This window comes from Brachyhypopomus gauderio, chromosome 1, assembly GCF_052324685.1.
Source record: "Brachyhypopomus gauderio isolate BG-103 chromosome 1, BGAUD_0.2, whole genome shotgun sequence".
Lineage (NCBI taxonomy): Eukaryota > Metazoa > Chordata > Actinopteri > Gymnotiformes > Hypopomidae > Brachyhypopomus > Brachyhypopomus gauderio.
Window position 1 is genome coordinate 29,516,551 of NC_135211.1, and position 27,459 is coordinate 29,544,009.

Sequence of the window (27,459 nt, forward strand, 5' to 3'; positions counted from 1 at the left end):
TTTTCATTAGCATAATGAATTAATCATTTAGAATTATAGCACTTTTTGGGGCTTTGTTTGCATGACAGAAATTGGTATTTATATAAATATTTGTGAAACAGCTGATATCACAATGTCTCTTTTAGTGAAATTTGTTCAGACAAACATGCATCCTGCCCATTTGCAGTGTTTCAATTTTTAATTTTGGTTATCTTCATGGTAAAGGAACACGATGAGGTTTAAGTGAACATGCAGGTATTTATTTATTTAGTCACTCATAAATTCATAATGTTTGTGGAATGTGTCCAACTGCCTTAAATGTTCAGCCAAAGCCAGGATTGTAAGTTAAAGCCATAGTGTTTAGATGTTTTATAGATGCACATTGAGAGCAAAAATTACCATTTTCAATGCGTTTGTATTTAATTTATTTTTTTTAAGATATTGAAAAATGTCTGTTTTGTCCTATATGGAAGCTCCCTTTAATTCTATGCAGTCCGTCGTGGTTAATCCATTTATAGTTGCGACAAAGCGGCCGAAGCGCATGTGTGTGTGTGTGTGTGTGTGTGTGTGTTTGTACGCACAGGGTTACCCGGGAGCCATCTCTGCCTGCTGGCCAACCCCTGACTGCTGTCACTGCGCATTACGCTCTGTGTACCTGCTGCTGGGGGCCCAGCGGAGGGCTTCTGTGACGGCCCCACACTCCGAGTCAGGGCCCTGCCACCTCACCGCCATACTGGCCTCTGTGTGGTCACCGCGCACTTATGTGAAATGCTGTGCGTCTGGAAGGTGGCCCCCACACTGGAGATCTGAGCTGCGGTGGGGGCCCGAGGGTGACAGGCGTTTCGTTTGAGCAAGTCAAGCCGTTTTGCAGCGTCGTGTCGGCTTCTTGCGAGCACGCGTTTCATGAAGCTGGCCCTTAGCGGCACGCCCAGCCGACCCTGCTATGTCACTCTTCCGTGAAATTGGTTCGCAGGTCTTTGACCTCCCTGAGTAATCCAGTCGGAGATGGAGGAGAAGGTGTGAAGGTCGGAGGGGTTGCTGGTAAAAAGCTCACTGCTTCTTCAAGATTTGCATGAATTTGGAGTCAAAGCCTGTTTAGCATGCACAGTTTTTCTGAGTCATACATCACGAAGTAAGAATGAAGTGCTCATTACTAAGCTGGCGGTAACATCTCTGTTGTCTCCAGCTTTATTCGGTGGAACTTAAAAATCCACGTAACTCTGGATCTAGTCATTCTGGTAGAGGCCTTGGATATTTCAATGAATACCTGCCCTGTATTTAGTTTGAGCATTTATACGTTGTAAGTTTTGTTAAAGCATCATGATATACACCAATACAGCTATGGAAGCTTCTGGAACTGTGGAACCTTCTGAAGCGGATTACACACGCATGAAGCTCTGCGTTCATATGTAATCTTTGCTACTTGTTCAGTGCGAACCTTCCTGAGCGTTTGTGATGCTTCAGACGCCAGCGCTGCTCAGACAGTGATGCAGAACGTGGAAGTGAACTCTGCTCTTTTTCATTTGTGAAGCAACTTTGACAGCACAAAGCATCTCGAGCGCTCGCTGCAACACTGACTCAGTCGACAGACAAAAGGATTCCCACGGCGTCGCCGCCTGGAAGTCGGCTCTGCCGTAATTACACCTCAGTCAATCCACCCTTCCGAGCAGCGCCATAAACGCAAAAATGCTTTGGGCTGCTTGGATGACGGGACCTTGAGCCGAGCCCGAGAAAACGTCCAGCGTCCCCCCACGGAGAGGACGGCCCTCGCGCCCGCCGCTCCGGCTGACTGGGGAAGTCTGGCCTCCGTTATGGTGTCTGCTTTGCTCGGCCGTTCAGAAGACTAATGTAGTCTGTCTTGTGTGTTAGAAAAAAAACAGGAATGGGTTTTGCATACATTATCAGTTCTTCTGGTTGGGAAAGTACACGATGAAGAGAAGATGCAGATGCAGCTTCGTCTCTTACGATGATTAGTCATTATTACTTGAAAAAAAAAAAAAGAAAAAGGATTAAAGAAGGTTGGTTTGGTCGCCAGACCAGTACAGGAGTTCTGTAACGCAAACAGCCAAGCATTACGCTCCTTTGGGAGATGGTGGAATATAGAGGTCAAGTTATTGCCCCTTGGGGCAAATTTTTTGGATACTTCACTGACAATTTTGTGGATACTTCACTGTGTTTTTGTAACCTTGTCACAGATGTACGTTTTCGTTGTTTGGTGTTATTGGTAAATGCCCCCAGGGCCCCTCCAGTCTGCAGACCGGTGCTGTCATCACCTCCGACAGGCCAACATAATCTCCACTTGGCTGACGTCTTTTTTTTAACTTCTTTGACCATGGGACTTCATTACCTTTGTGGAGGTGCGCTTCGTTGTGTTTGAATCTCCTTTGCTGCTTCACTGTCCCCTGAGCTAAAGTTCGACTATGAACGATGTCTGCTTCAGAGATGACGGAGCCGCTCGTAGTTTAACCTCCGTTTACCCTTCGCTCCCTGGGAGTCCTGCCTCGCCAAATTAGCAAACCAGCATGGCGTCTGAATTTTCACGTCAATCTGGGCATACATGTGAAGAACATGTTAGTCGTGAGATGTGAGGTGTGTGTGTGTGTGTGTGTGTGTGTGTATGGGAGCAGGGCCAGTGTACCTCCCCCTCACTCAGCTGTTGGAGGCCAGGCTCAGACTGGTGCCTGTGATTCAGCCCCTGTCTGCAGGGGGACACAGACCCCCTCTCACCTCAAATAGAGCACAGCTCCTAACGGAGGTGCTCTCCAAGCTGCTTTCAGGAGTGCTCCTCACCCCTCTTCTCCTCCACGGAGAAGGCGGCCTTTTCGTATTTATTTCTTCATTTTTTACATGTTTTGTGTGTACACACGGGAGTGAATATTTTAGTGTCTAATTTATCACGGCGACGGAGGTGACAGAAATGTACATTTCCTTTGAGTAGGAAATGTCGCTCAGTGTGTGTGCGCGCATTTGTGTGTGTGCACGCACAGGTGTGCGTGTGTGTGCATGTCTGTGTGTGTGTTTTAGTGCCAGACCTAAGAGTTGAGTGGGTGGAAAAATGGCTTTCTCCGATAGCTGCAGAGCAAGAAGCTTTGAAGGTGTGTGTGTGTGTGTGTGTGTGTGTGTGTGTGTGTCTAGTAATGTAGTTTCAACATCCCTCCCAGCTACACTCTGCCTCTTCCAACAGATTTCCTCAACAGCACAGCAGGAGGGTGTGGGTGAGTGTGTGGGTGTGGGTGAGTGTGTAGGTGTGGGTGAGTGTGTCTGGTGTTAGTGTGTGTGAGTGAGTTGTAGACTTACTGGACTCCATTGTGATTTATTGGTTTAGTAGCTTTCACATTGTTTAATCTGGGTCGCCTTGCCCAGCCTGGTTGGTGAGGGTGTAGGTGAGTGTATGTGTGTGTGTGTGTAGGTGAGTGTGTGTGTGTGTGTGTGCCAGGCTGTTAAACCTCCGAGAAGCCGCGTCTTGTAAACATGTGTGTGTTTGCACGCTGGCTCTGACCACAGCCCACCTCTGCACACTGACTCTCTTTTGTCTCCTGCCGTTTTCCGTCCAGTAGTCCGTTTATGTACTCTGATTAATTATGGTGGGCAATAGAACTTGGCACCAAATTTATGGAGGGATTCTGGATGTTTTAAAAATAAGAGCATGGGCTCAAAACAAAAGATGAATGAGCACAGCACTGAGAGAGAGATTAAACCGCAGAAAGGGTTTTAATGTGAAAAAATCCCCTCATTTCCTTTTTTTTTTTGTTGTTGATTAAATGCACCATGTTTGGACTCTTATAAGCACAATATGTCACGCATCCATTTTTGAATGTTTTGAGATCCAATTGTGATATGTATCTAATATTGCATTTCAAGTATGGCAGTATGGGATAAAGTTCATATTGCTCTGTTGTCAGATCAATTGCTAAGCGTCTGCACTGGTGGAGGCAGTAACGAGACTCTTTACGCAGCCTCGAATCATTCCAGGAAAGAGCCCGTTTCCCTCCGCTTGCGTCACGGAGGCCTCACCACGAGACGGAGAAGACGCATGAAAGATTGATATGTGAAGTTGGCCAAAAACGGAGGAGAAAGAGGGAAAACGCCCCAGCAGGTGTCGCAGGGTGAAGAGACGTCTGCGCGGACGCTGCTGGGACTTCTAATGTGCCATGGCAGGGTTTCCTGCGGCAGGGGCCGCCGCGCTCGGCTCTCCGTCGTGATGAACACGCGGGTGCGTGACGTGGAGCGCGTGTGTGCGTGTGTGCGCGTCTCTGGAGCGCGTGTGTGCGCGTCTCTGGAGCGCGTGTGTGCGCGTCTCTGGAGCGCGTGTGTGCGTGTGTGCGCGTCTTTGGAGCGCGTGTGTGCGTGTGTGCGCGTCTTTGGAGCGCGTGACGTGCGTGTGTGCGCGTCTCTGGAGCGCGTGTGTGCGTGCGCTCCATGTTTGTCGTCCTGCCTGTTTGTCAACAGCGTCCGGGAGTGTGATGTAAAGCATCACGATGAAGGAGGTGTGTTCTTGGACGCGTGTGCGGTCTCCTTGGCGTTGTTATGGCGTCGTGCTGTCAGGGAGATGGCGGTGTGGGTGTGACCCCCATCAGGTCTGCTAGTTTCCGTACACTTCCCCCATCTGCCTGACAGCATTTTCATGATGAAATGAAGACAGGGGCGGGTTTTATGTCTGCATCTACTTCTCTCTCTCTCTCTCTCTCTCTCTCTCCGTTCCTCTCTGTCCCTCTCCAATCTTTTTCCTCAGGAACAATCTCCTGTGTTGTAATAAGCTGTCACTCCTCTTCTCACATCTTCTATATCAGATCACGGGTCACTGTCTCACTCGGCTGCCTAATCAGACTTGATCTGCAGTGTTTACAGCCAATCGTGTTGCCCCGGTGCTGACCTGGAAAACTGTAAAACCACTCATGCCCCCGGCCTGTGTGTCGGTTCACGCGCTGGAGCTCACATTCACGTTCCGGCGCACGTCTCTCCTGCGGTGTAAATTCCAGAGCAGGTGACCCGCCGCTGACCTTTACCCTCTGTGTTGCAGGATCGCTCGTGCAGCCGCGGTGCTCCTGTCCGACCCCTGCTTCCAGTTACACTCCATCCAGCACCTGCTTGGGGAGGGTGTGGCCAGTGGGGGCGTGGCCAGTGGGGGTGGAGCCGGAGCCAATCACAAACACTTCTCCCTCCATGCCTGTGAGTATACCACCACACAGCCATGCTACATCATATGGGGGGGAAAGAGAGTGAGAAAATAATATGCTCATCTCTGTGTACAAAGCAAGAAACTGCAGGCATAGGTGATTTGAGGTGAGAGTATTTTAGTAATAATGCATAAATGGTTAGAAACAATATGTAAATAAATGTCAACATAAAATGAATAAACATCGTAGAAAGTTAACATGGCATATCTTGTAAGAGAGCATAAATAGAAGTAGAAGACTAAGATGTTACCAGAATAGCTGTGCTGAACAGGCCCAGTCTTCAGTACTTTAGCTTCATGACATTGTTCAGCATGGTATATTCTTGTTTTCACCTTCTCATCACACACAGCAGCAGCTGTGAAATGCACAGTCACTCCCACCCTCTGTCTGACGTGCTCCATGGCGATCTGTCTTTAAATACTTTGAGTTGATAAACTTGAGCAGTTTTTGTGGGTGTATTTCAAGTTGTCATTGCAATGTCTGAAAAAAATAATCAAGGAGTTGAATATTTGCCCATATAAACTTGATTATCACAGTGGTGAAGGAAATGCTGCATTTATTTCCAAGGTAATTAATTAGTTATATACTGCACCAAAGTTATGTGCGTCTAACTCAATGTACAAAAACACGTAATGATCATGGGGAGATGTAATTACCCCCTGTCTTGTAATAACCCCCTGAAGGGTCAGTTGCTGGAATATGTCATAATGATATACTGGCATGGCAGCCCAAGAAGTGATTGGTTACTGTCAAAAGTGCTATAGCCGGCTATTGAGGAGGGTTAGCAGTCATTTTTCAAACGGTGGTGGGGGGGGGGGGTGATTCAAGCTTAGATGGTTATGGAAGAAATAATGAAGGAATTACTGAATGGGGGTCAGACTGAGGTGAAGTTTTCAAAACCGAGTTTTCACTTTTCCGGGATTGATTTCTGCGAGGCTGTCCGGCAGAGTGCCGAGCAAAGGGACCTAACGCCACGCCGTCTTTGATAGATACGTCACCCGAGCGGACGTGGCCATAGCGTTAAGTGTGACTGTCCAGACCTGCAGTGCGGAGCCATTGATTCGCCCCGGTCTTACTAAGCTGGCTCTGTGGTTCGTTTCTCCTCCCTGACAATATTATAGCCCACCCGCTTCAAGCGTTGGCCATCGGCCGGCTGTATAGTGCTTTGATAAATAATTTAGTCTAAGTGGATGTTGATGCTTCTGCAGACACGTGTGAGGGCCACGTATCCGGGCTGCTTCAGCTCAGTGCCCTGGGCGGCGGGGAGACTTTGGTCTAGCGTTTGAGTGCCATTTCAGCCCCAGTAATGCAGCATCACTAATAACATTTAGAGCCTTTCAGTATCATCATTCTTACCTCATTTTTCTATCATTAGTTTCATTAGTAGATATATTTCTATTACTCTAAAATATGTACACAGTAGTGCGAAAGTCAAGAAATGGTAAGGTATCTATTCAGTAATTAAAACACTATAGAACACAAATGACCATTACTACTAAATACATTAATATTTTGGAGCAAACGTTTATTTATCGTGGTGCTCTGATGTGCTGTGGAGTAGAACGTAAGTACAGCATCGGCTCTGCATTCTTGTCCACATCTCATAAACTCTGTGCACTGTTTTTCTCCGACTTTACTACCGTCTGTCATGCAAATCTCATTTTCAAAACACCCCGAGACGTGGCTGTGGTACAGTGCCCGTTACCCGTCCATCCCCTGCTTGCACTAGGAGGTGCCTCAGGCTCCCTAGTTCCCATGGGGACCGGAGGGTCTCCATGGACACCGCATCCTGCCACCACTTTTGCCCTCTGCTATGTTCTTTGAGATGCCCCTGTGCCTGCCCTTGTGTTTTCTTGCCTGCTGGTTCTGTTGACGGCATCCAGGACCTGATCTTCATGACCTGCTCTTCATGACCTGCTCTTCATGACCTGCTCTTCATGACCTGATCTTCATGACCTGCTCAGTCTTGGCTCCCCCATCCCATGACTGGGACCAGGATCATGTGGTTGTGTTCGTTCCTGGCGGCAAGACACGCAGTGTGTAGAAGAGAAAGTGGAGGAGAGAAAGTGGAACTGTTAAGGAAGGAGTGACAAACGTGCTGTTCCTCCATAGCCCTGTGTGTGGATCCCCCCTCCCTCCCACTCGATTGTTAATAGAAAATCTGGAGCAGGTGGTGGTTAACTTGCGTTAATCAGGACGGGACAGGCTGTGTCTGGCACTCCATTAGCCTCTCCTCCCTGCCAGCATGCAATGTTGTCTCCTTATATTAGACCTGTAAAAAGCCAAACACTAACAGTATTGCCTGTGTCTGTGTCTGAAGCTGCCACGGATACGAAATACCATTAGTGACTGTGTCGCTGTCTGTAGTCTGTTTAGAGCACGAAGGGAAGGTTTTGTTTATACAGTACAGATCAATGGAGTAAAGCCATCTGGACCTAACCTCTACTTACTTCCCAAGCATTATTTTTGGTTAATGTTTTCAGAGTATTATGCATAAATAGCAATTGTAGGAATCTGGAGCAAGGTTTGAGGATTATGAGTTGTGATTAAACCAACCCAGGGCAACACTACACATGCCTCTGGATGAGGAGTGTTGAAATGGAAATAAAGAGAATGTATACAGAGGAAGCCAAACCTGCACATACTGTGACCGTGGGTTGTTATTTTGCTTTTAACCAGAGATTAAGGCAAAAGAAGATCTTAATGATAATGATAATGCAGCATGAGTCATATGTAACTACCTCAGTAGCATATTGTGTTATTAAGAGCTTTTTCTTCTGATATTGGAAATGTTTAAGGGCCTGCATAGAGGTCGTTGTGTTAATGTAGACTCCCACCGGTAGTCTGGTAAAATGCTTTATGGGTAATGTGGAGCAGTTCAATGACTGGAGGTCATTGTTGCATTTATCACTTCAGGTCTAGTTGGAGAACGGTTCAGTAGTTCCCACAAAAGTCGGTAAGTCTGTTAACTACATTCGTGCCTTCTAGCTGTCACTGTTGAGGAGATGCTGGATTGATACGATTGTAAAGGTTTTGATAGAGGTTTTGGATAGAAGGTTTTAACAGAACAGCATAATCCCCATAGCATGGATCGGAGGTTGGTGGTGGGTTTGGGAGCGGAGAGATGTGGGTGTAGCAACCCCGTTCCACCGATGAGGACAAGGTTCACTTCCTGTTTGTGTGCCTAATTTTCAACCCCATTTCCACCTAAATAAATAGTACACTCTTTAATAGTATACAACCAGATACACAACTAGGAAAAAAACCTGAAAAAACAGCTTCTGTAGACTATAAAGCATTAAGGGTGACCTCCCTTAACACTTGAGAAATGACAGGAACCTTGCTATGTTAAACCTGAATGGACTGGAACCTGAATGGAACCAGAAGATTACTTCAGAAAACCTCAGGACCATCTCCCACCAGAGTTCAAAATGTGCTTAGAGCCAAGGAGAGGTCACACTAAATACATTTTCCATTTTGTTTGAAAAAAGAAAAAATATAAATATATTTTTTTAACTTTTGTGTACATATTTTCTGATTGTATCTTAATTACGAGACTGAGAAAAATGATCAGTGGTGATTATATCATTGCTAAAACAACAAGTCTAATGGCCTATGACTTTGTACAGAACCGTAGGTTGTGGAAATTTAATTAACTTTATTTCCCACCTGTGAAAGCAAAGAATAGTAGGTTCTTCATCTTGACCTGTGGCGACATGAGGTGGCATGCCAAGCTGTAGAAGATAGTTATCGCGCAGAAGAGCTGGATGGAGTCATTTACCAGTGCATAATGTTGTGCTCCATGGCATGCTGGGTAACAGACCAGCAAACCCGATGACCGAGACGCTGAATTCAGCCACAGCTATGCTGGAAGCTGACCCTCTGTCCCCATCAGCCGTTAATGATGTTAGGCTGATTAAATAAAACTTAGCCGACATGCAGTATCGATATATTTCCACAACAATTTAATATTGTTATATAAATTATAGAAATGTTGAGCAGTTATTGTTTTATTATGTTTTTATTAACTTTATTTATATTATTAATATTATTTCTCTTATGAAGAATACCAATAGTGCTTGTTTTTGGGATTAACACAAACATCAATAACAACAGCATACTGGCAGGTAATCTATGCATTCTGCCATTTTGTTTCTACTATGTACTTCCATTCTGCACTGTGCCACGCCCCCTGTTGATGACACACCCTTGGTCCAGTAAAAACTGGTGCAACCGCGGGCTGCTTCTCTGAATAGCACCAAGGTTCTCTAGCACTAGCCCGAAATTTAGATGAGCCTGAATGGAGCCTGTTCCTCGTTGGTGGAAAAGGGGCATGGGTGGGATTGAGAGTTGGAAGCTAAGGGTGAGAATGGATGGTGGGGGTCAGGAGGCCTCGGTGTGGGAGGGGCTGGAAGTGTGTGCGGGGTTAATGGTGCTGGTAGTTTGGGTGGGGTTTATGGGGCTGGTAGTGTGGGCGGGGTTTATGGGGCTGGTAGTGTGGGCGGGGTTTATGGGGCTGGTAGTGTGGGCGGGGTTCATGGGGCTGGTAGTGTGGGCGGGGTTTATGAGGCTGGTAGTTTGGGTGGGGTTTATGGGGCTGGTAGTCTGGGCGGGGTTTATGGGGCTGGTAGTGTGGGCGGGGTTTATGGGGCTGGTAGTGTGGGCGGGGTTTATGGGGCTGGTAGTGTGGGCGGGGTTTATGGGGCTGGTAGTGTGGGCGGGGTTTATGGGGCTGGTAGTGTGGGCGGGGTTTATGAGGCTGGTAGTGTGGGCGGGGTTCATGGTAGTGCTGTGGGTTCCCGTTCTGTGCCTCCTCTAGGGGTGAAGCCTACATATTAACACTGGAGGAGCCTCTCTTTTGGATTATTATTAATGGGTTGTGATTATGCTTCTGCCTTGTAAAAAAATGCTGAATACTGAAAGTGCAAATTCCAGCGTGTTCAAAGTCGCTTTCAGTAATAAAAGCCAAGTATTTCATTAACGTAGCCTTTTCAAAAGCATCTCATTACCATGCGGTGTAAATATCACTGCGTACTGAAGCTGCCAGATGTGACGTGTTCCCGTCTGTTCCAGCTCAAACAGCAGATGTGCTTCATGGAGTTTTGTGTGAAATCATTGAACAGCAGAACACTGACATTTACCGCCGACGGTCTCAGAAGGCCATTGGTCCCTGAAGCTCCTGCTTCTGCCTCTAGGCTAAACAAGCAGATGACAGGTGATGTTGCAAGCAGGGAACTGCTGTGGGCTTGATGGTCATCAGAGAAGGCTCTCCACAAGAACCGTCCACCACCACCCCCCAATTAGGAGCAATCAAAGCAGGTCTTGCCGTGCGGTATGCTCAGCATCAGAGGAAGTCTGCTAATCAGAGGCCTTGTGCCTCTCCTGCTTTGGCGTCCCGCCAGCGGAGACATCTCTTCAGAATACAGTAGGAGGCCAATCACGTCGGGAGGCATCTGTATGTTCTCCTGACATCCTGCTCGTCTCCGTGCTCTGAGGCCAGTGGGGTTTGGTGCAGTTGCCGTACGACTTCAAGTCTCCTTGCCGCCATTCTGTGCCGTCAGCCCACAGTGGCAGTAAGGGGGCAGCGATGATTGGCAGTGCCAAGGCCAATTAAGAAGGTTGCAGACCAGTCAGGCGTGAAATAGGAGTGGGGAGGTGTGCGGGTGGGGCGGGGCTTGGCCCGCGGGGACGCGTGTGGCGCCTCGCCGTCTCGCTGTTATCAACAGGCCAATCTCAGCGTCCAAATGCATCCATGTGGACTTCGTTGGGGCTAGTACGACCCCCACAGTCCTGCAACTACTGCGGGTTGCAGAGAAGGACCCAGAACTCTAAGGCCAGTGACTGACAGATGGATTAATGGCATAAATGCAGTTTTATGAGAGAAAATGGCCACCGGATTGTGTGTGACACGACCACTGTCCTCCGTCACAACCACCATGATTATATATAAATATCTAAGCTCCTGAGTAAAATGTTTTTTTTTTTCTTCGAGTCTTCGAGTGGTTTGTTTTGTTTCGTGTTTTTGTTTGAATTATTAATGATTCATTTCAGCTTTGCAATCGCATAGAAACCGTTCCTGTTGATTAAAGGTTAAGGATCTTTTATCTATCCTTCACACAGCATTCAGTCTTTTCTTTCCTGTTACTGTTATTATGATAACGTATGAGGATCTGTGTGTGCTCTCCCATTAAACATATAATTGGCTGTGGGTGTCATTTATGCATCCGCTAGTGAAGTAAAGTGGTTATGACATCACAGCTACAATTCACATTTTGTCCAATTATCTCTTCAGATCCAGGCATCATAACTTATTGGTCATCGCCTGTCTGACTGCATATCTATAGCCATCCTTTTTAGATAGCTATTAAGTTCATGAGTCCCCACATAATCAGAATGGGCTTTGTGTATTTGTATAATATGTGCCCTGTCTCTCTGTGTGTGTGTGTGTGTGTGTGTGTGTGTGTGTGTGTGTGTGTGTGTGTGTGTGTGTGTGTGTGTGTGTGTGTGTGTGTGTGCGTGTGTGCGTGTGCGCGCGCGCCCCCGTACAGACACAGACTACATCAGTGCAGAGGAGGAGTGTAAGGTGGAGCAGATGCTGGCATTCCTGACGGAGGAGTCCAAACAGGCAGCAGCCACAACAGCTGTGAGTACTGACCCAGGGGCGTGTCTTACAACACTGGCCCCGCCCCTGTGCATCAGGGCTATTGTGTACTGACCCAGGAGCGTGTCATATAACACAGGCCCCGCCCCTCTGTATCAAGGCTATTATGTGTACTGACCCAGGGGTGTGTCTTATAACACTGGCCCCGCCCCTGTGCATCAGGGTTGTTATGTGCTGGTCAAACGGTTGTAACGTTTGCCATTTGGGATCTAGTGGAAATTAGATATGGCACATATTTCTTGGAAGCCCAGTGTTTGTTTATTTGACCATAACTTTAAATAAACTGTTATTTTGAAGTTTGCTTCAGGCTTTCATTGAAGTATTCACTTCACAATCACATAACTTGTCTCTCTGTCGTTTGGAAGCAAACAGGCTTTCTCGTATGTGGTTTTGGAACAGCTGCGATGGCGCCGTACACGTGTAAAACACACAGTGTCTCGTCTTGCACGACAGGAGCTGGGTCATGAGCTGAAAGGATAGTCATTGTTTGTGTTGGACCTTGGTACCAACAGCTGAGATCACACAGTGTTCCCACCTGAGTTTATGATCGGGAGACTGAGGGGATGACATGCGAAGTCTAGTGGATTTACTTTATTTCACAAAGGCCAACGGCTGCTTCTAATTGGATGTGCAGTTATAAGCTGCAGAATTGACACACTTCTTGGAAAGAGATCTGTTGGTTTCACTGGCTTTTTCTGAAGGTGACAAAGGCGTCACCTACTGTGTGAATGAACTGAATGAGCCATCCTAGAGAAGCTTCACCAGCATTACATCAACATGGGGAGCTGGGAAGGACTGACTGTATTTCTCCATATGTACTCTAGTAAACTTATTTTATTGGAAAAGCTCCTTTGCGTGTTGGTAAAAGGATGCAAACACCCCCCCCTGAACCTACTGTGTTAAAGTGAATTTACCTTCTATTCTGCTTAAATGTCAAATTAAATTCGGCTCTAATTTTAAATGTCAGTGCCATGATCTGACAGTTCAGGCTCAATTTCCATCTGAGTGTCTCATCATGAAGAGAAAAAACCAACTGCAATTTCTGTACAACATTGCCACTATAACCCCTGGTAACATCTCTATTTGTTTATGTAATTCTGTGTAGCTTTTAATCATTATAGAAATGTAGGTAGTCCTTTGAATGTGAGCTTTTTTGAAAATGGACTGTACACAAAAGTCCAGTGCACAAAAAAGTGATGCATCATTCACCACCTGTAGTTTTTGTGTAATGATCGAAAGCTTAAATCAGAGTGTTGTCAATTCTCACACTGTATAATGAGATATAGTAAAGTTAGTGTTAAGTGGAGTTTTATTCAAACTGTCAGAGTCAGAGAGACAGTGAGAAACAGGGAGACAGTGAGAAACAGTGAGAGACCATGAGAACCATTGCAAGATCGTGAGAAACAGTGAGACAGGCAGCGGCTAATGGATGGTGTACTCCTCTAACCTGTTTATTAAATCATTACTGTGTTTAAAAACCTGTCCGCCTGGGCAGGATCTGCAAGTGTATGTGTGCTTGTGTGTGTGTGTGTGTGTGTGTGTGTGTGTATGTGTGTGTGTGTCTATATGGTTTACAAAGACTAAAAACAAGGTTACTGACCAGCCTTACAAGGACACCCAGGTATACAAGGACATCCCAAGTGTCCTTGTAATTCCGAGAGCATGAATGTTGTTTTCTGACTTAAATAAATCAAATCAAATCAAATCAAATATATTTGTATAGCGCTTTTCACAACACATGTTGTCACAAAGCGCTTTACAGGATTAAGAATCCCCAAGAGATTTTTGGAGTTTCCAAAAAATGTCCTTTTATACCACAATGTGTATGTGTGTTACAATGATGTCCTCTGAAACCAATGAATGGTATAGAAGTATTACACAATTTGGCGGGAATTTTTACAACATTTCCCGCGAAACAATGTAACCAATTTCCTCGCGGAACGAAGGCATAATTTTTTCCCGTGAAAGAGGAGGATTTTCACAGAGGCAGGATCTTCACGGAGGGGCAGGATCACAGAATTTAAAAGTAAGTAATTTGTTTGTATTATTTCCTATATTTCATGCCATGTGGGGAATACACATATTTGTCATATTGGGCCATCCACATGACGTCTGACGTTTAATATATGTTTACGATGACAAAACAAGCATTCATTCAAAACAATTAAAATCATAAAAACAGGTACGGTGACAGATAAACGCGCACTCTCATAAGCAGCTGTCATCATCGCTGTGCGTGTGGCGGTGTGGTCTGTCGCTGACTCGTTAAAGGAGAGAACGGGCCTCTACGCCTCCATGCTAATGTTATATTGGAAATTCCGTAGGGTCGCTAGCGGAAATTAGCATTATAATCGCGTTGCTAATTTGGTTTCTAAAACATCACGTACAGCATACTTTCTCATGTAGGAGCATCAAAGCACTGATAAATGTTTGTGATCTAAACAGCAGGCTAGAGCTACTCATTCTATATTATGTTTTGTACTGTGCTGGTGTGAATAGCTAAGAAATTATATGGCACAATTAGCTTGATGCTAATGTTATATTGGAAATCCCATAGGGTCGCTAGCGGAAATTAGCATTATAATCACGTTGCTAATTTGCTTTCTAAAACATCACGTATAGCATACTTTCTCATGTAGAAGCATCAAAGCACTGATAAATGTTTGTGATCTAAACAGCAGGCTAGAGCTACTCATTCTATATTGTGTTTTGTACTGTGCTGGTGTGAATAGCTAAGAAATTATATGGCACAATTAGCTTGATGCTAATGTTATATTGGAAATCCCATAGGGTCGCTAGCGGAAATTAGCATTATGATCGCGTTGCTAATTTGCTTTCTAAAACATCACGCAGGGTTGCCAACTCTCACGCATTGAGCGTGAGACACACGCATTTGACCGTTTTCACACGCTCTCACGCCACACTTCCGATATCTCACGCCAAAAAAATCTATCTTGGTATTTGTCCTTAATTCTGTATATGTGTACATTTAGTTATGGTTTAAAGGGACATGATTTCTGTTTCAGGCCTCAATTATTTAGTGTATTGGTATTTGTTCATAATTCTGTATGTGTACATTTAGTTATGGTTTAAAAGGACATGATTTCTATATTGGGTCATGTATTTAGTGTCTTGCTGTTGGTTATGACTGACATCTTTGTACATTTATATATGGTTCACAGGGGATGATGGTAGCTATATCGTGACAACTATTTAGTGTCTTGGTATTTGTCCTTAATTATGTATATGTGTACATTTAGTTATGGTTTAAAGGGACATGATTTCTGTTTCAGGACTCAAGTATTTTGTGTATTGGTATTTGTTTCTGATTCTCTATAATATGTGTACATTTAGTCATGGTTTAAAGGGACATGATTTCTGTTTCAGGCCTCAATTATTTAGTGTATTGGTATTTGTTCATGATTCTGTATGTGTACATTTAGTTATGGTTTAAAGGGACATGATTTCTATTTCAGGACTCAAGTATTTAGTGTCTTGCTGTTGGTTATGACTGACATCATTGTGCATTTATATATGGTTCACAGGGGATGATAGTAGCTATATCGTGACAACTATTTAGTGTCTTGGTATTTGTCCTTAATTGTGTATATGTGTACATTTAGTTATGGTTTAAAGGGACATGATTTCTGTTTCAGGACTCAAGTATTTTGTGTATTGGTATTTGTTTCTGATTCTCTATAATATGTGTACATTTAGTCATGGTTTAAAGGGACATGATTTATGTTTCAGGCCTCAATTATTTAGTGTATTAGTATTTGTTCATGATTCTGTATGTGTACATTTATTTATGGTTTAAAGGGACATGATTTCTGTTTCAGGCCTCAATTATTTAGTGTATTGGTAATTGTTCATGATTCTGTATGTGTACATTTAGTTATGGTTTAAAGGGACATGATTTCTGTTTCAGGCCTCAATTATTTAGTGTATTGGTAATTGTTCATGATTCTGTATGTGTACATTTAGTTATGGTTTAAAGGGACATGATTTCTGTTTCAGGCCTCAATTATTTAGTGTATTGGTGTTTGTTCATAATTCTGTATGTGTACATTTAGTTATGGTTTAAAAGGACATGATTTCTATATTGGGTCATGTATTTAGTGTCTTGCTGTTGGTTATGACTGACATCTTTGTACATTTATATATGGTTCACAGGGGATGATAGTAGCTATATCGTGACAACTATTTAGTGTCTTGGTATTTGTCCTTAATTATGTATATGTGTACATTTAGTTATGGTTTAAAGGGACATGATTTCTGTTTCAGGACTCAAGTATTTTGTGTATTGGTATTTGTTTCTGATTCTCTATAATATGTGTACATTTAGTCATGGTTTAAAGGGACATGATTTCTGTTTCAGGCCTCAATTATTTAGTGTATTGGTATTTGTATATGATTCTGTATGTGTACATTTAGTTATGGTTTAAAGGGACATGATTTCTATTTCAGGACTCAAGTATTTAGTGTCTTGCTGTTGGTTATGACTGACATCATTGTGCATTTATATATGGTTCACAGGGGATGATAGTAGCTATATCGTGACAACTATTTAGTGTCTTGGTATTTGTCCTTAATTGTGTATATGTGTACATTTAGTTATGGTTTAAAGGGACATGATTTCTGTTTCAGGACTCAAGTATTTTGTGTATTGGTATTTGTTTCTGATTCTCTATAATATGTGTACATTTAGTCATGGTTTAAAGGGACATGATTTATGTTTCAGGCCTCAATTATTTAGTGTATTAGTATTTGTTCATGATTCTGTATGTGTACATTTATTTATGGTTTAAAGGGACATGATTTCTGTTTCAGGCCTCAATTATTTAGTGTATTGGTAATTGTTCATGATTCTGTATGTGTACATTTAGTTATGGTTTAAAGGGACATGATTTCTGTTTCAGGCCTCAATTATTTAGTGTATTGGTAATTGTTCATGATTCTGTATGTGTACATTTAGTTATGGTTTAAAGGGACATGATTTCTGTTTCAGGCCTCAATTATTTAGTGTATTGGTGTTTGTTCATAATTCTGTATGTGTACATTTAGTTATGGTTTAAAAGGACATGATTTCTATATCGGGTCATGTATTTAGTGTCTTGCTGTTGGTTATGACTGACATCTTTGTACATTTATATATGGTTCACAGGGGATGATAGTAGCTATATCGTGACAACTATTTAGTGTCTTGGTATTTGTCCTTAATTCTGTATATGTGTACATTTAGTTATGGTTTAAAGGGACATGATTTCTGTTTCAGGCCTCAATTATTTAGTGCAGGGGTGGCGAACCCGTCATAGACCAAGAGCCACTTTTCTTACTGTGTTACAGCAAAGAGCCACATCGTACATGGGCGAGTGTAATCTGTTGAGCGGGGCGGGCGGGCGGGGGGTGGGGGGGGTGTGTGGCGAGTGCAAATTATTAGCTGTGAAGACAGTCAAATGCGTGTTTTCCACTACGCCGGTTTTAAAAGTATTAGCGGATCGCTAGGCTTGTAAACTAACCGCGCACCACGAAAATGTAGCAGTGTGTCGCCCCGTTTGTGCAGGTGAGCCCGCGGACCAGCTGGGGAGCCGCATGAAACCAGGCAAAGAGCCGCATGCGGCTCGCGAGCCGCGGGTTGGCCACCCCTGATTTAGTGTATTGGTATTTGTTCATGATTCTGTATGTGTACATTTAGTTATGGTTTAAAGGGACATGATTTCTGTTTCAGGCCTCAATTATTTAATGTATTGGTATTTGTTCATGATTCTGTATGTGTACATTTAGTTATGGTTTAAAGGGACATGATTTCTATTTCAGGACTCAAGTATTTAGTGTCTTGCTGTTGGTTATGACTGACATCTTTGTAAATTTATATATGGTTCACAGGGGATGATAGTAGCTATATCGTGACAACTATTTATTGTCTTGGTATTTGTCCTTAATTGTGTATATGTGTACATTTAGTTATGGTTTAAATGGACATGATTTCTGTTTCAGGCCTCAATTATTTAGTGTATTGGTATTTGTTCATGATTCTGTATGTGTACATAAATGTACAAAGATGGCAGACATAATCAAACAGCAAGACACTAAATACATGACCCGATATAGAAATCATGTCCCTTTAAACCATGACTAAATGTACACATATTATAGAGAATCAGGAACAAATAGCAATACACAAAATACTTGAGTCCTGAAATAGAAATCATGTCCCTTTACAGTTTTTGACGACTGCTAAGCTGCGTTTGTCCAATCTGTAGTCACATTTTCAAAACTCCAAACACAGTGAACACAACAGCAGTTTTCAGTGGCTATACTATTAGTTCAATTCATGTTGTTATGGCACAAAATGCAGTCATTTTACATGTTTTTATAATGCTTAAATTTTCTATACACACAAGGTTATCCAATAACAAAATTCTGGATCGTTTTTGTCTTATTTACAATTGCTTGTACACAGCATGCCAAAAATGAAAACCTAAGGTTCAAAGCCTTAAATATTGTATAAAATGCCAAGTTCTGCAAAAACAAAGGCAGCTGAAAAGTTATTACTGTTGTACACATTTTTTGCACATATAGATCAATGAAATAAAATGAAGTACAGTAATGTACCGGGTCAGAGAGGAGCAAATATAACGATTTGTCCTGCAATCTCAAGTGCTGGTTTGGTCCTTCACAAATGCCAGATTGGTCCCTATAACAGTGACCTCCTTCTTTGATTTTTGAATGAACTCTACCAACAACTGGTTCCAGAAGCAGAAATGAAACAGGTGGGAGGAAACACCAGGACATTTGTGATGGGACAATGTAGCATTCTCATGTCATCACAAACTGGTTTATAGACCATCCAAGAGTGATGTCCCTTTTCCTCCCACCCTACTCGCCTTTCCTCAACCCCACTAAGGAACTTTTTTTAGTCTGGAGGTGGAAGGCGTATGATCATCGGCCCCATGACCAAATGTCCCTCCTGGATGCAATAGATCCCGACTGCAGAGACATTTCAGCTGAAGACTGCCAGGGGTGAATAAGACATACCAAGCTTTTCTTTCCCAGGTCCATGGCAAGGGCCAACATCAGATGTGATGTGGATGAAAACATGTGGCCAACTGCTGAAGGCCGTTTAGATTAGACCTAACAAGACTGTTCAGTTTTATATTCTGTTTTTCCCCCTTGTGTGGCTTTTTTTGTATATGTGTATTTTTACACATATGGGACCATGGCTAATTATGTTTACAATTACGATAATTATTTTTTGGGTTAGGCCACAATTTACAGTAATGTCCCTAATACAGTAAAATATACCCTTTACTGCAAAACTGTTACTGACTCCTTTTTTGTCTAATCTACATTCCATATAGTACCTAACAGTAAATATCACTCATTGTGTAGACAGTATGTTGCCAAAAATGCACACATTTGAAAAAAAAGTCCAAATGAAGCGGATTACAGTACTGTAAAATGTCTGTTGTTTGCTGGGAGAGGGTAAAACATTACATGTAATACTGTTTCTGTATTGCCATCAAATGTTAGTTTTTTTACAGTGGTTGTGCAGTGATTGACTATGTTCATCTCGAAAAGAGAATATGTGCTAGTGTTTGAAAGAATGATTGGATACTGAACCAGGTTCAGGTGTTTTAACAAAGTTGTTTGCATTGTGAAATGCAGAGTTGTTATTTAGTTAAGAAAATGCGCTTTTGAACACGATATTTACTATTTGGCTATTTGTGTGAGGTCAATGTGTTGCTGTGTTTAGAGTTTTGACAATGTATCACAAGTATTTGGAAACGCATGTTAGCAGTCGTCAAAAACTGTAAATCATAACTAAATGTACACATACAGAATCATGAACAAATACCAATACACTAAATACTTGAGTCCTGAAACAGAAGGGCTGTTAGAACAAAAAGACAAAAATTAAATAATAGAGATCAATAGTTATGTCCCAATGCTTCTTTGTCTACTGAAGACACTCTTATTCTTCTTGGACATCATCTGCACCCTGGTTCTGCTGGAGTCCAGCAGAGAGTTCTGTAGTGTGTTCTGAGATGACATTCTATGCTCTGCTGTTAAATGCCTATGTGATTTGTCTGGCTGATCTGGGGCTTATTCCAGTCCTAGCAACTTAATCAACAGATCTTTGACTCAGCCAGCTTCCCTGCTTCCTGCTCAGTGGGTCTTCAACCTCCTGTTTCTGAATCTGTCTTGTCCCATCTCTGGTCCATCACATCAGCAGTATGTGCATGTTCCTCTGGCTGAGGAACTGGCCTCTGTCTTGCATTTAGTAGAGAACATGTAGTGTTCCTGTTTCCCTGTTTTTACGTTGCGTCACAGGCCTCTACTGAGGCATCCAGAAACTAGAGCCCTCCACTGAACTTTCCAAGCTTTCACCGGACTTCCTAGAGCTTGGAACAAGGGTTTACTAGTCAGAAGACCAGGCCTGAAGTCTCCTTACCTGCAGTTGACATTGTTGTTGCTTCTGTTTCCCTTCAAAATGGAGGACATCACCACTTTGATTAATTCTAACATTAATCAGCCTGTGGCTGTTCTGGGACTTCAGGTACTGTCAGGCCATGGTTGGGCTCCTTAAGCAACACTGTATCCCCAAACCAGGTGCCCCACTAGGTTCCCCAAGCCAGAGTCCCCTACCTTGGTGTATCTAGGCCTCAGATACACCAAAAGCTAAAAGACACCTCTAGGCTCCTCAAGCCAGGCGCTCCCTGACTGAAAAAGTCACCTCTTAATCTATCGCTGCCCAGGGTCTTCACCTCATGTCAAACAGGCTCAGAAGCAACTAGCCTCCACCACTACTCCCAAGCCACAGGACCCTCCAAGTTTCACCAATCTTCCATTGGGCTTCCAATCCCTAGGTCTGAGACCTCTGCTGTAGTGTCTTTATCATCACTGATCCACAAGCCTCCAGCCATACAAGTCACGTTCGTCACAGTGCAAGCTTCTCAAGTCAGAGGCCCCTACTGAGCTACACAAGCTAGATACCTCCAACATACCACAGCTGCCTTCCCAAACTGCCAGCTTCATCTGCCATTTTCAGTGTGAGGCCTTTGCTGTGATTCTTAAGTCAAAGGGCTCCACTGGGGTCCTCAATCTAAAGGTATCTGTCAGGTTCTCCAAGCCAGAAACCTTCCCAAAGCCAGAGGCCTTCACCAGGCTACACTACAACGTTCCCTTCAGTCCTGCTCCATAAGATAATATTCCTAAAAGAAACTTTAAAGTTTTCCAATGTTTATTGCTAAATTATAATACAATAAAATATGTCCTATACTTGTAATGCTGTGCCATCAAAACAGTCAGTTCTTTTGTTATGTTCAAGTATTCATATGTATTAAGGAATTAATGTTTTGAGGGCTGTAGTACAAGGATGGATTATAGCTCTACATATGTTTAGAATTGTGCACGTTATCAAACTATTGCAAAAACGATTTCTGAAATGTACTGTTTAGGTGAAAATGTTGGCGCAGACACTACTGAGACTTCTGTTGCTGGCAATAATGGTAGGATTTTTGATGTTCACTCTATTTTATTTGTGCATGTTTATTTCTTAATGACTGTTTAAAAATCCTATTAAACTGTATTAATTATTTATAATAGAGCTCGTCAGAAAAAGGAAAAGGGCCTACACAAAGAAGCCTTGGACCACCACGGATGTCAAAGCCGTCATGACACATTTTGGGCGGCACACCAGGAATGGGAAGTTAGCTTCTTTAATAGAATGTGATGCTTGCAGAAAGGCAGAACACCCAATTCTGGAGACACGGACAGTTCAAAATATTAGAGATTTTGTACGTAACAAGGGATTATATTACAAGGGTGCTCCACTTAAATAACTCACTATCTGCTGTAGGTGCCTTTAATAAGGCTTTATGAGTATGTACAGTTGTGATCAAATTTATTCAACCCCCACTGAAATAAAGTGTTTTGGCCAGTTTGACATTGATTTTGATCATTTCAGTCATCTTATTTACAGTTATATCAAAGAGGCACTTATAAATTAGACAAACATAACATAATATTTATGATGGAATAACCACAAATGTCTTTACTGTGCTCACATCATTATCAGTTTTATTCAACCCCCTAGTGACATTATTTTTTAGTACTTAGTACAACATCCTTTTCCAGTTATGACAGCTTTCAAGCGTGAAGCATAGCTTGACACAAGTGTCTTGCAGCGACCTATGGGTATCTTAGCCCATTCTTCATGGGCAAAAGCCTCCAGTTCAGTCACATTCTTAGGCTTGCGCACTGCAACTGCCTTCTTTAGGTCCCACCAGAGGTTCTCAATTGGATTTAAGTCTGGTGATTGCGATGGCCACTCTAGAATGTTCCAGCCTTTCATGTTCAACCATGCTCTAGTGGACTTGGATGTGTGCTTCGGATCATTGTCCTGTTGGAAGGTCCAACGTCTCCCAAGCCGCAGGTTTGTGACTGACTCCATCACATTTTCCTCCAAGATCTCCTGGTACTGAAGGGAATTCATGGTACCCTGCACACGTTGAAGCTTTCCTGTACCATTAGAAGCAAAACAGCCCCAAAGCATAATTGACCCCCTGCCGTGCTTCACAGTAGACAAGGTGTTCTTTTGTTCATAAGCCTGGTTCTTCCTCCTCCAAACATAGCGCTGGTCCATTGTCCCAAACAGTTCTAATTTAGTTTCATCTGACCACAGTACACTGTTCCAAAACCTTTGTGGCTTGTCCACATGACTTTTGGCATACTGCAGTCGACTTTTCTTGTTCTTTGGAGTCAGCAAGGGGGTGCGTCTGGGCGTTCTGGCATGGAGGTCTTCGTTATGCAGTGCGCGCCTTATTGTCTGAGCTGAAACTTCAGTGCCCACATCTGACAGGTCTTTTTTCAGTTCCTTAGCAGTCACGCGGGGATTTTTCTCCACATTACGCTTTAGGTAGCGCACAGCAGTCGCGGTCAGGATCTTCTTTCTGCCACGACCAGGTAACGTTTCCACTGTGCCCTTTAACTTGAACTTGCGAATGATACTTCCGATAGTGTCTCTTGGAATATTTAACAACTTCGCAATCTTTTTATATCCATTGCCATTCTTGTGAAGAGCAATAACCTCTTCTCTTGTCTTCTGGGACCATTCTCTTGCCTTCACCATGCTTGGAAACACACCAGTAGATGTCTAGAAGGAGCTGAGTATCACAGTCCTTTTAAATCTGCCTAATTGGTGCTTATCATGCTTGATTGCTGCTCGTTGACATCCACAGATGTTTTCAATACCTGATGGAAAACACTGGAATGAACCTCTGTTCTTAGGAGTGGTAGTCGTAAAGGGGTTGAATAATTGTGTCAATGAAGAAATCACAAAAAGGCCATTTAATACTTTATGACAAAAAAAATTGATGCTATCTTAGTTGCATTTAGTTCTTTAACAAGTCCTTGTAAGATTTCATTATGAACACAATTACAAATGTGCACTGAATTCCATAAAACCCTTCGCAGCATTGGGGGTTGAATAAATTTGATCACAACTGTACATCACTATGCATTGTAGGTTCTTTTCATTTATAGGACCTTATGAGTTTTTACACCCCCATTTTTAAATAGGGCGTTCTGAGTTTGTAGTTTGCTTTAAAGAGGACCATATGAGCTTGTAATGTTCTGTAGGTTCTTGGAAGGGCCTTATAAGCTTGGACTTGACATTTGGAGTCTTTTCTTTTGTAAGGGCTCTCAAGAAGTCATACTTGGTGGTTCTTAAACTGGAGCCTTGAGTTATACTGATAGCAGACTTTTATAGTTGTGATTTATATTGTACAGTGGGGAAAATAAGTATTTAGTCAGTCACCAATTGTGCAAGTTCTCCCACTTAAAAAGATGAGAGAGGCTGGTAATTGACATCATAGGTAGACCTCAACTATGAGCGACAAAATGTGAAAAAAAAATTGAGAAAATCATTTTGTCTGACTTTTAAAGAATTTATTTGCAAATAATGGTGGAAAATAAGTATTTGGTCAATAACAAAAGTTCATCTCAATACTTTGTTGTATATCCTCTGTTGGCAATGACAGAGGTCAAACGTTTTCTGTAAGTCTTCACAAGGTTGGCACACACTGTTGCTGGTATGTTGGCCCATTCCTCCATGCAGATCTCCTCTAGAGCAGTGATGTTTTGGGGCTGTCGGCGGGCAACACGGACTTTTAACTCCCTCTAAAGGTTTTCGATGGGGTTGAGATCGGGAGACTGGCTAGGCCACTCCAGGACTTTGAAATGCTTCTTATGAAGCCACTCCTTTGTTGCCCTGGCAGTGTGCTTGGGATCATTGTCGTGCTGAAAGACCCAGCCACGTTTCATCTTCATTGCCCTTGCTGATGGAAGGAGGTTTGCACCCAAAATCTCACAATACATGGCCCCATTCATTCTTTCATGTACACGGACCAGTCGTCCCTTTGCAGAGAAACAGCCCCAAAGCATGATGTTGCCACCCCCATGCTTGACAGTTGGTATGGTGTTCTTTGGATGCAACTCAGCATTCACTGTCCTCCAAACACGACGAGTTGTGTTTTTACCAAATAGTTCTACTTTGGTTTCATCTGACCATATGACATTCTCCCAATACTCTTCTGGAACATCCAAACGCTCTCTAGCAAACTTCAGACGTGCCTGGATATGAACTGGCTTAAGCAGGGGGACACGTCTAGCACTGCAAGATCTGAGTCCCTGGCGTCGTAGTGTGTTGCTGATGGTAGCCTTTGTAACGTTGGTCCCAGCTTTCTGCAGGTCATTCACTAGATCCCCCCTTGTGGTTCTGGGATTTTTCCTTATCGTTCTTGTGATCATTTTGACCCCACGGGCTGAGATCTTGCGTGGAGCCCCAGATTGAGGGAGATTAGTAGTGGTCTTGTAGGTCTTCCATTTTCTGATTATTGCTCCCACAGTAGATTTCTTCACACCAAGCTGCTTGCCTATTGCAGTTTCAGTCTTCCCAGCCTGGTGCAGGTCTACAATTCGGTTTCTGGTGTCCTCCGACAGCTCTTTTGTCTTCACCATAGTGGAGTTTGGAGTGTGACTGTTTGAGGTTGTGGGCAGGTGTCTTTTATACTGTTAACGACTTCAAACAGGTGCCATTATTACAGGTAATGAGTGGGGGAAAGAGGAGCCTCTTAAAAAAGAAGTTACAGGTCTGTGACAGCCAGAAATCTTGCTTGTTTGTAGGTGATCAAATACTTATTTTCCACCATTATTTGCAAATAAATTCTTTAAAAGTCAAACAAGATTTTCTCAATTTTTTTTTCACATTTTGTCTCTCATAGCTGAGGTCTACCTATGATGTCAATTACAGGCCTCTCTCATCTTTTTAAGTGGGAGAACTTGCACAATTGGTGACTGACTAAATACTTATTTTCCCCACTGTATCTAGTAAATGTTATGTTCTGTAGGTTCTTGGAAGGGCCTTATGAGCTTGTACTTGACATTTGGAGTCTTTTCTTTTTTAAGGGCTCTCGAGAAGTCATACTTAGTGGTTCTTAAACTGGAGCCTTGAGTTATACTGATAGCAAACTTTTATAGTTGTTGTGATTGTATTGTATATAGTAAATGTAATGTTCTGTAGGTTCTTGGAAGGGCCTCGTGAGCTTGTACTTGATATTTGGAGTCTTCTTTTGTAAGGGTTCTCGAGAAGTCATACTTAGTGTTCTTAAACTGGAGCCTTGAGTTATACTGATATACAGTTAGGGAGCCACTGTCGAAGTGTTTTTCTGTTTTGTTTATTTCCAGGTTAGTATTTCAAGTTAGTTGTTGGATTGGCATTACGTTCTGGTATGCTGTCATACATTTTTTTATGTTGCATGCTAGATGGCATTTTTTAAATGTTTTATACCACTGTATAATTACATTTTTTTAAAGATTTTAAAGATTTTTTGAAGATGTTTTTAAAGAATTTTCAAAAGATTTGTAAGCCAGGGTAAAAGTATTCATATGTATTAAGGAATCAATGTGCTGCAGGGCAAAAAGTTAAATATTGAAATTGTAAAAACTGACTTTGTAATACACTCTCATAAACTTTTACATGTAAATCTGTTCACAAATAAATGTTTTCTCAAATATAAAATGTTTTTCCATGTGTTTTAAATAGTTGAGATAAACAATATTTTAATGCATGGATTTTATTTTATTTTTTTATTAAGTTACATATGATATTAAGTAATTTTATTAATTGCAATACAAAGGGGAGACTTAAAAAGAACAATAAAATATGATATAGGAATGTATAAGTAACAAATTAATAAGTAAATAATTTACTGACAAGATTTTTACTTGTATTATCAACATACTTTTGATTAAAAAGAATGATTCCATAGTACAGTCCTAGTAAACCATATATGACCTTGTAATCCACCTTCAGGTTTGTGTTAGTGTATTTTATATAAACAGTCCTAGTAAACCATGTTGTCCTGGTAATCCACCTTCAAGTTTGTGTTTGTGTGTTTTATGTAAACAGTCCTAGTAAACATGTGTGTCCCTGCAAACCATGTTTTGTTGTGTCCCCTCAAACCTGTAAAAAGTCAGATGCTCAGTTCACATGATTTTATTATCCACAAACAAAATTTTAAGTGGGATGTATCTTAATGGATCCAAACTGAATTATTTGACATATATATTTCATTGATAGGGTATGAGGAAAGCAGTGTCCTCCTAAACCATGGTGGTTGCATGCTGTCCTCATAAACACTGTATACCTGTATGTGTGTGTGTGTGTGTGTGTGTGCGTGTGCGTGTGTGTGTGCGCATGCGTGCGTGTGTGTGCATATGCGGAAGCTGCTCTTGGGTTTTTTTCCATCCCCTCTGACATTTGTTTACACGTCTGTGCCAATGTCTACAGGCCCCTGATGTCCAGACCAGGTGTGGCTCGCATCTTTTGTACTGTGTTGCCATGCAACTGTGTGCGTGTGTGTGTGTGTGTGTGTGTGCGCGTGCGTGTCTACGTGCGTGTGTGTATGCGTGTGTTTGTCTCCGAGTATGTGTGTGTGTCCGTGGGTGTGTGTTTTAGGCACTCTGTTGGTACTAAGAGATGGGGTGTGTGTGTGTGTGTGGGTGTGGGTGTGTGTGTGTGTGTGTGTGTGTGGGTGTGTGTGTGTTTTAGGCACTCTGTTGGTACTAAGAGATGGGGTGTGTGTGTGTGTGTGTGTGTGTGTGTGTGTGTGTGTGTGTGTGTGTTTTAGGCACTGTGTTGGTACTAAGAGATGGTGTGTGTGTGTGTGTGTGTGTGTGTGTGTGTGTGTGTGTGTGTGTCTGTGTGTCTGTGTGTTTTAGGCACTCTGTTGGTACTAAGAGACGGGGGAGGTTAGCCTTCTGCTCTGCTCTCTCTACACTCCGGGGATGTGCTGGAGTAGTGTCTGATTACCAGTAATTGTGTTGCCCATGACGACCTCTCTCATACATCTGTACAAACCCAGCATCTCTCATGATGGCGGTGTCTCCCAACCCTGATGGACTCTTTCCAAACTGCCAGTTTTTTCACTTAAGTGAAAGGAACAAAAACTATGCTTATTAGTCATAGATCAATTCTTTATTTTGTATAGTAAATCTTATCAAGGCTCAAGATCTGATTTTATTGAGAATTCTTGGCATCATTTCAACATATAAACAGTGTGTTGGCCTGACTGTGAT

General features: G+C 42.7%; 1 protein-coding gene across 1 annotated transcript in view; it reads left to right on the forward strand.

Annotated features, from left to right (window-relative positions):
• The window catches only part of rnf123 (ring finger protein 123), a 77,803-nt gene that overhangs the window by 34,977 nt on the left and 15,367 nt on the right, over positions 1-27,459 (forward strand). The window contains exons 6-7 of the mRNA XM_077013576.1: positions 5,000-5,148; positions 11,705-11,799. Of these exons, the coding sequence (XP_076869691.1) occupies positions 5,000-5,148; positions 11,705-11,799 (244 nt within the window). The remainder of the gene's footprint in view (positions 1-4,999; positions 5,149-11,704; positions 11,800-27,459) is intronic.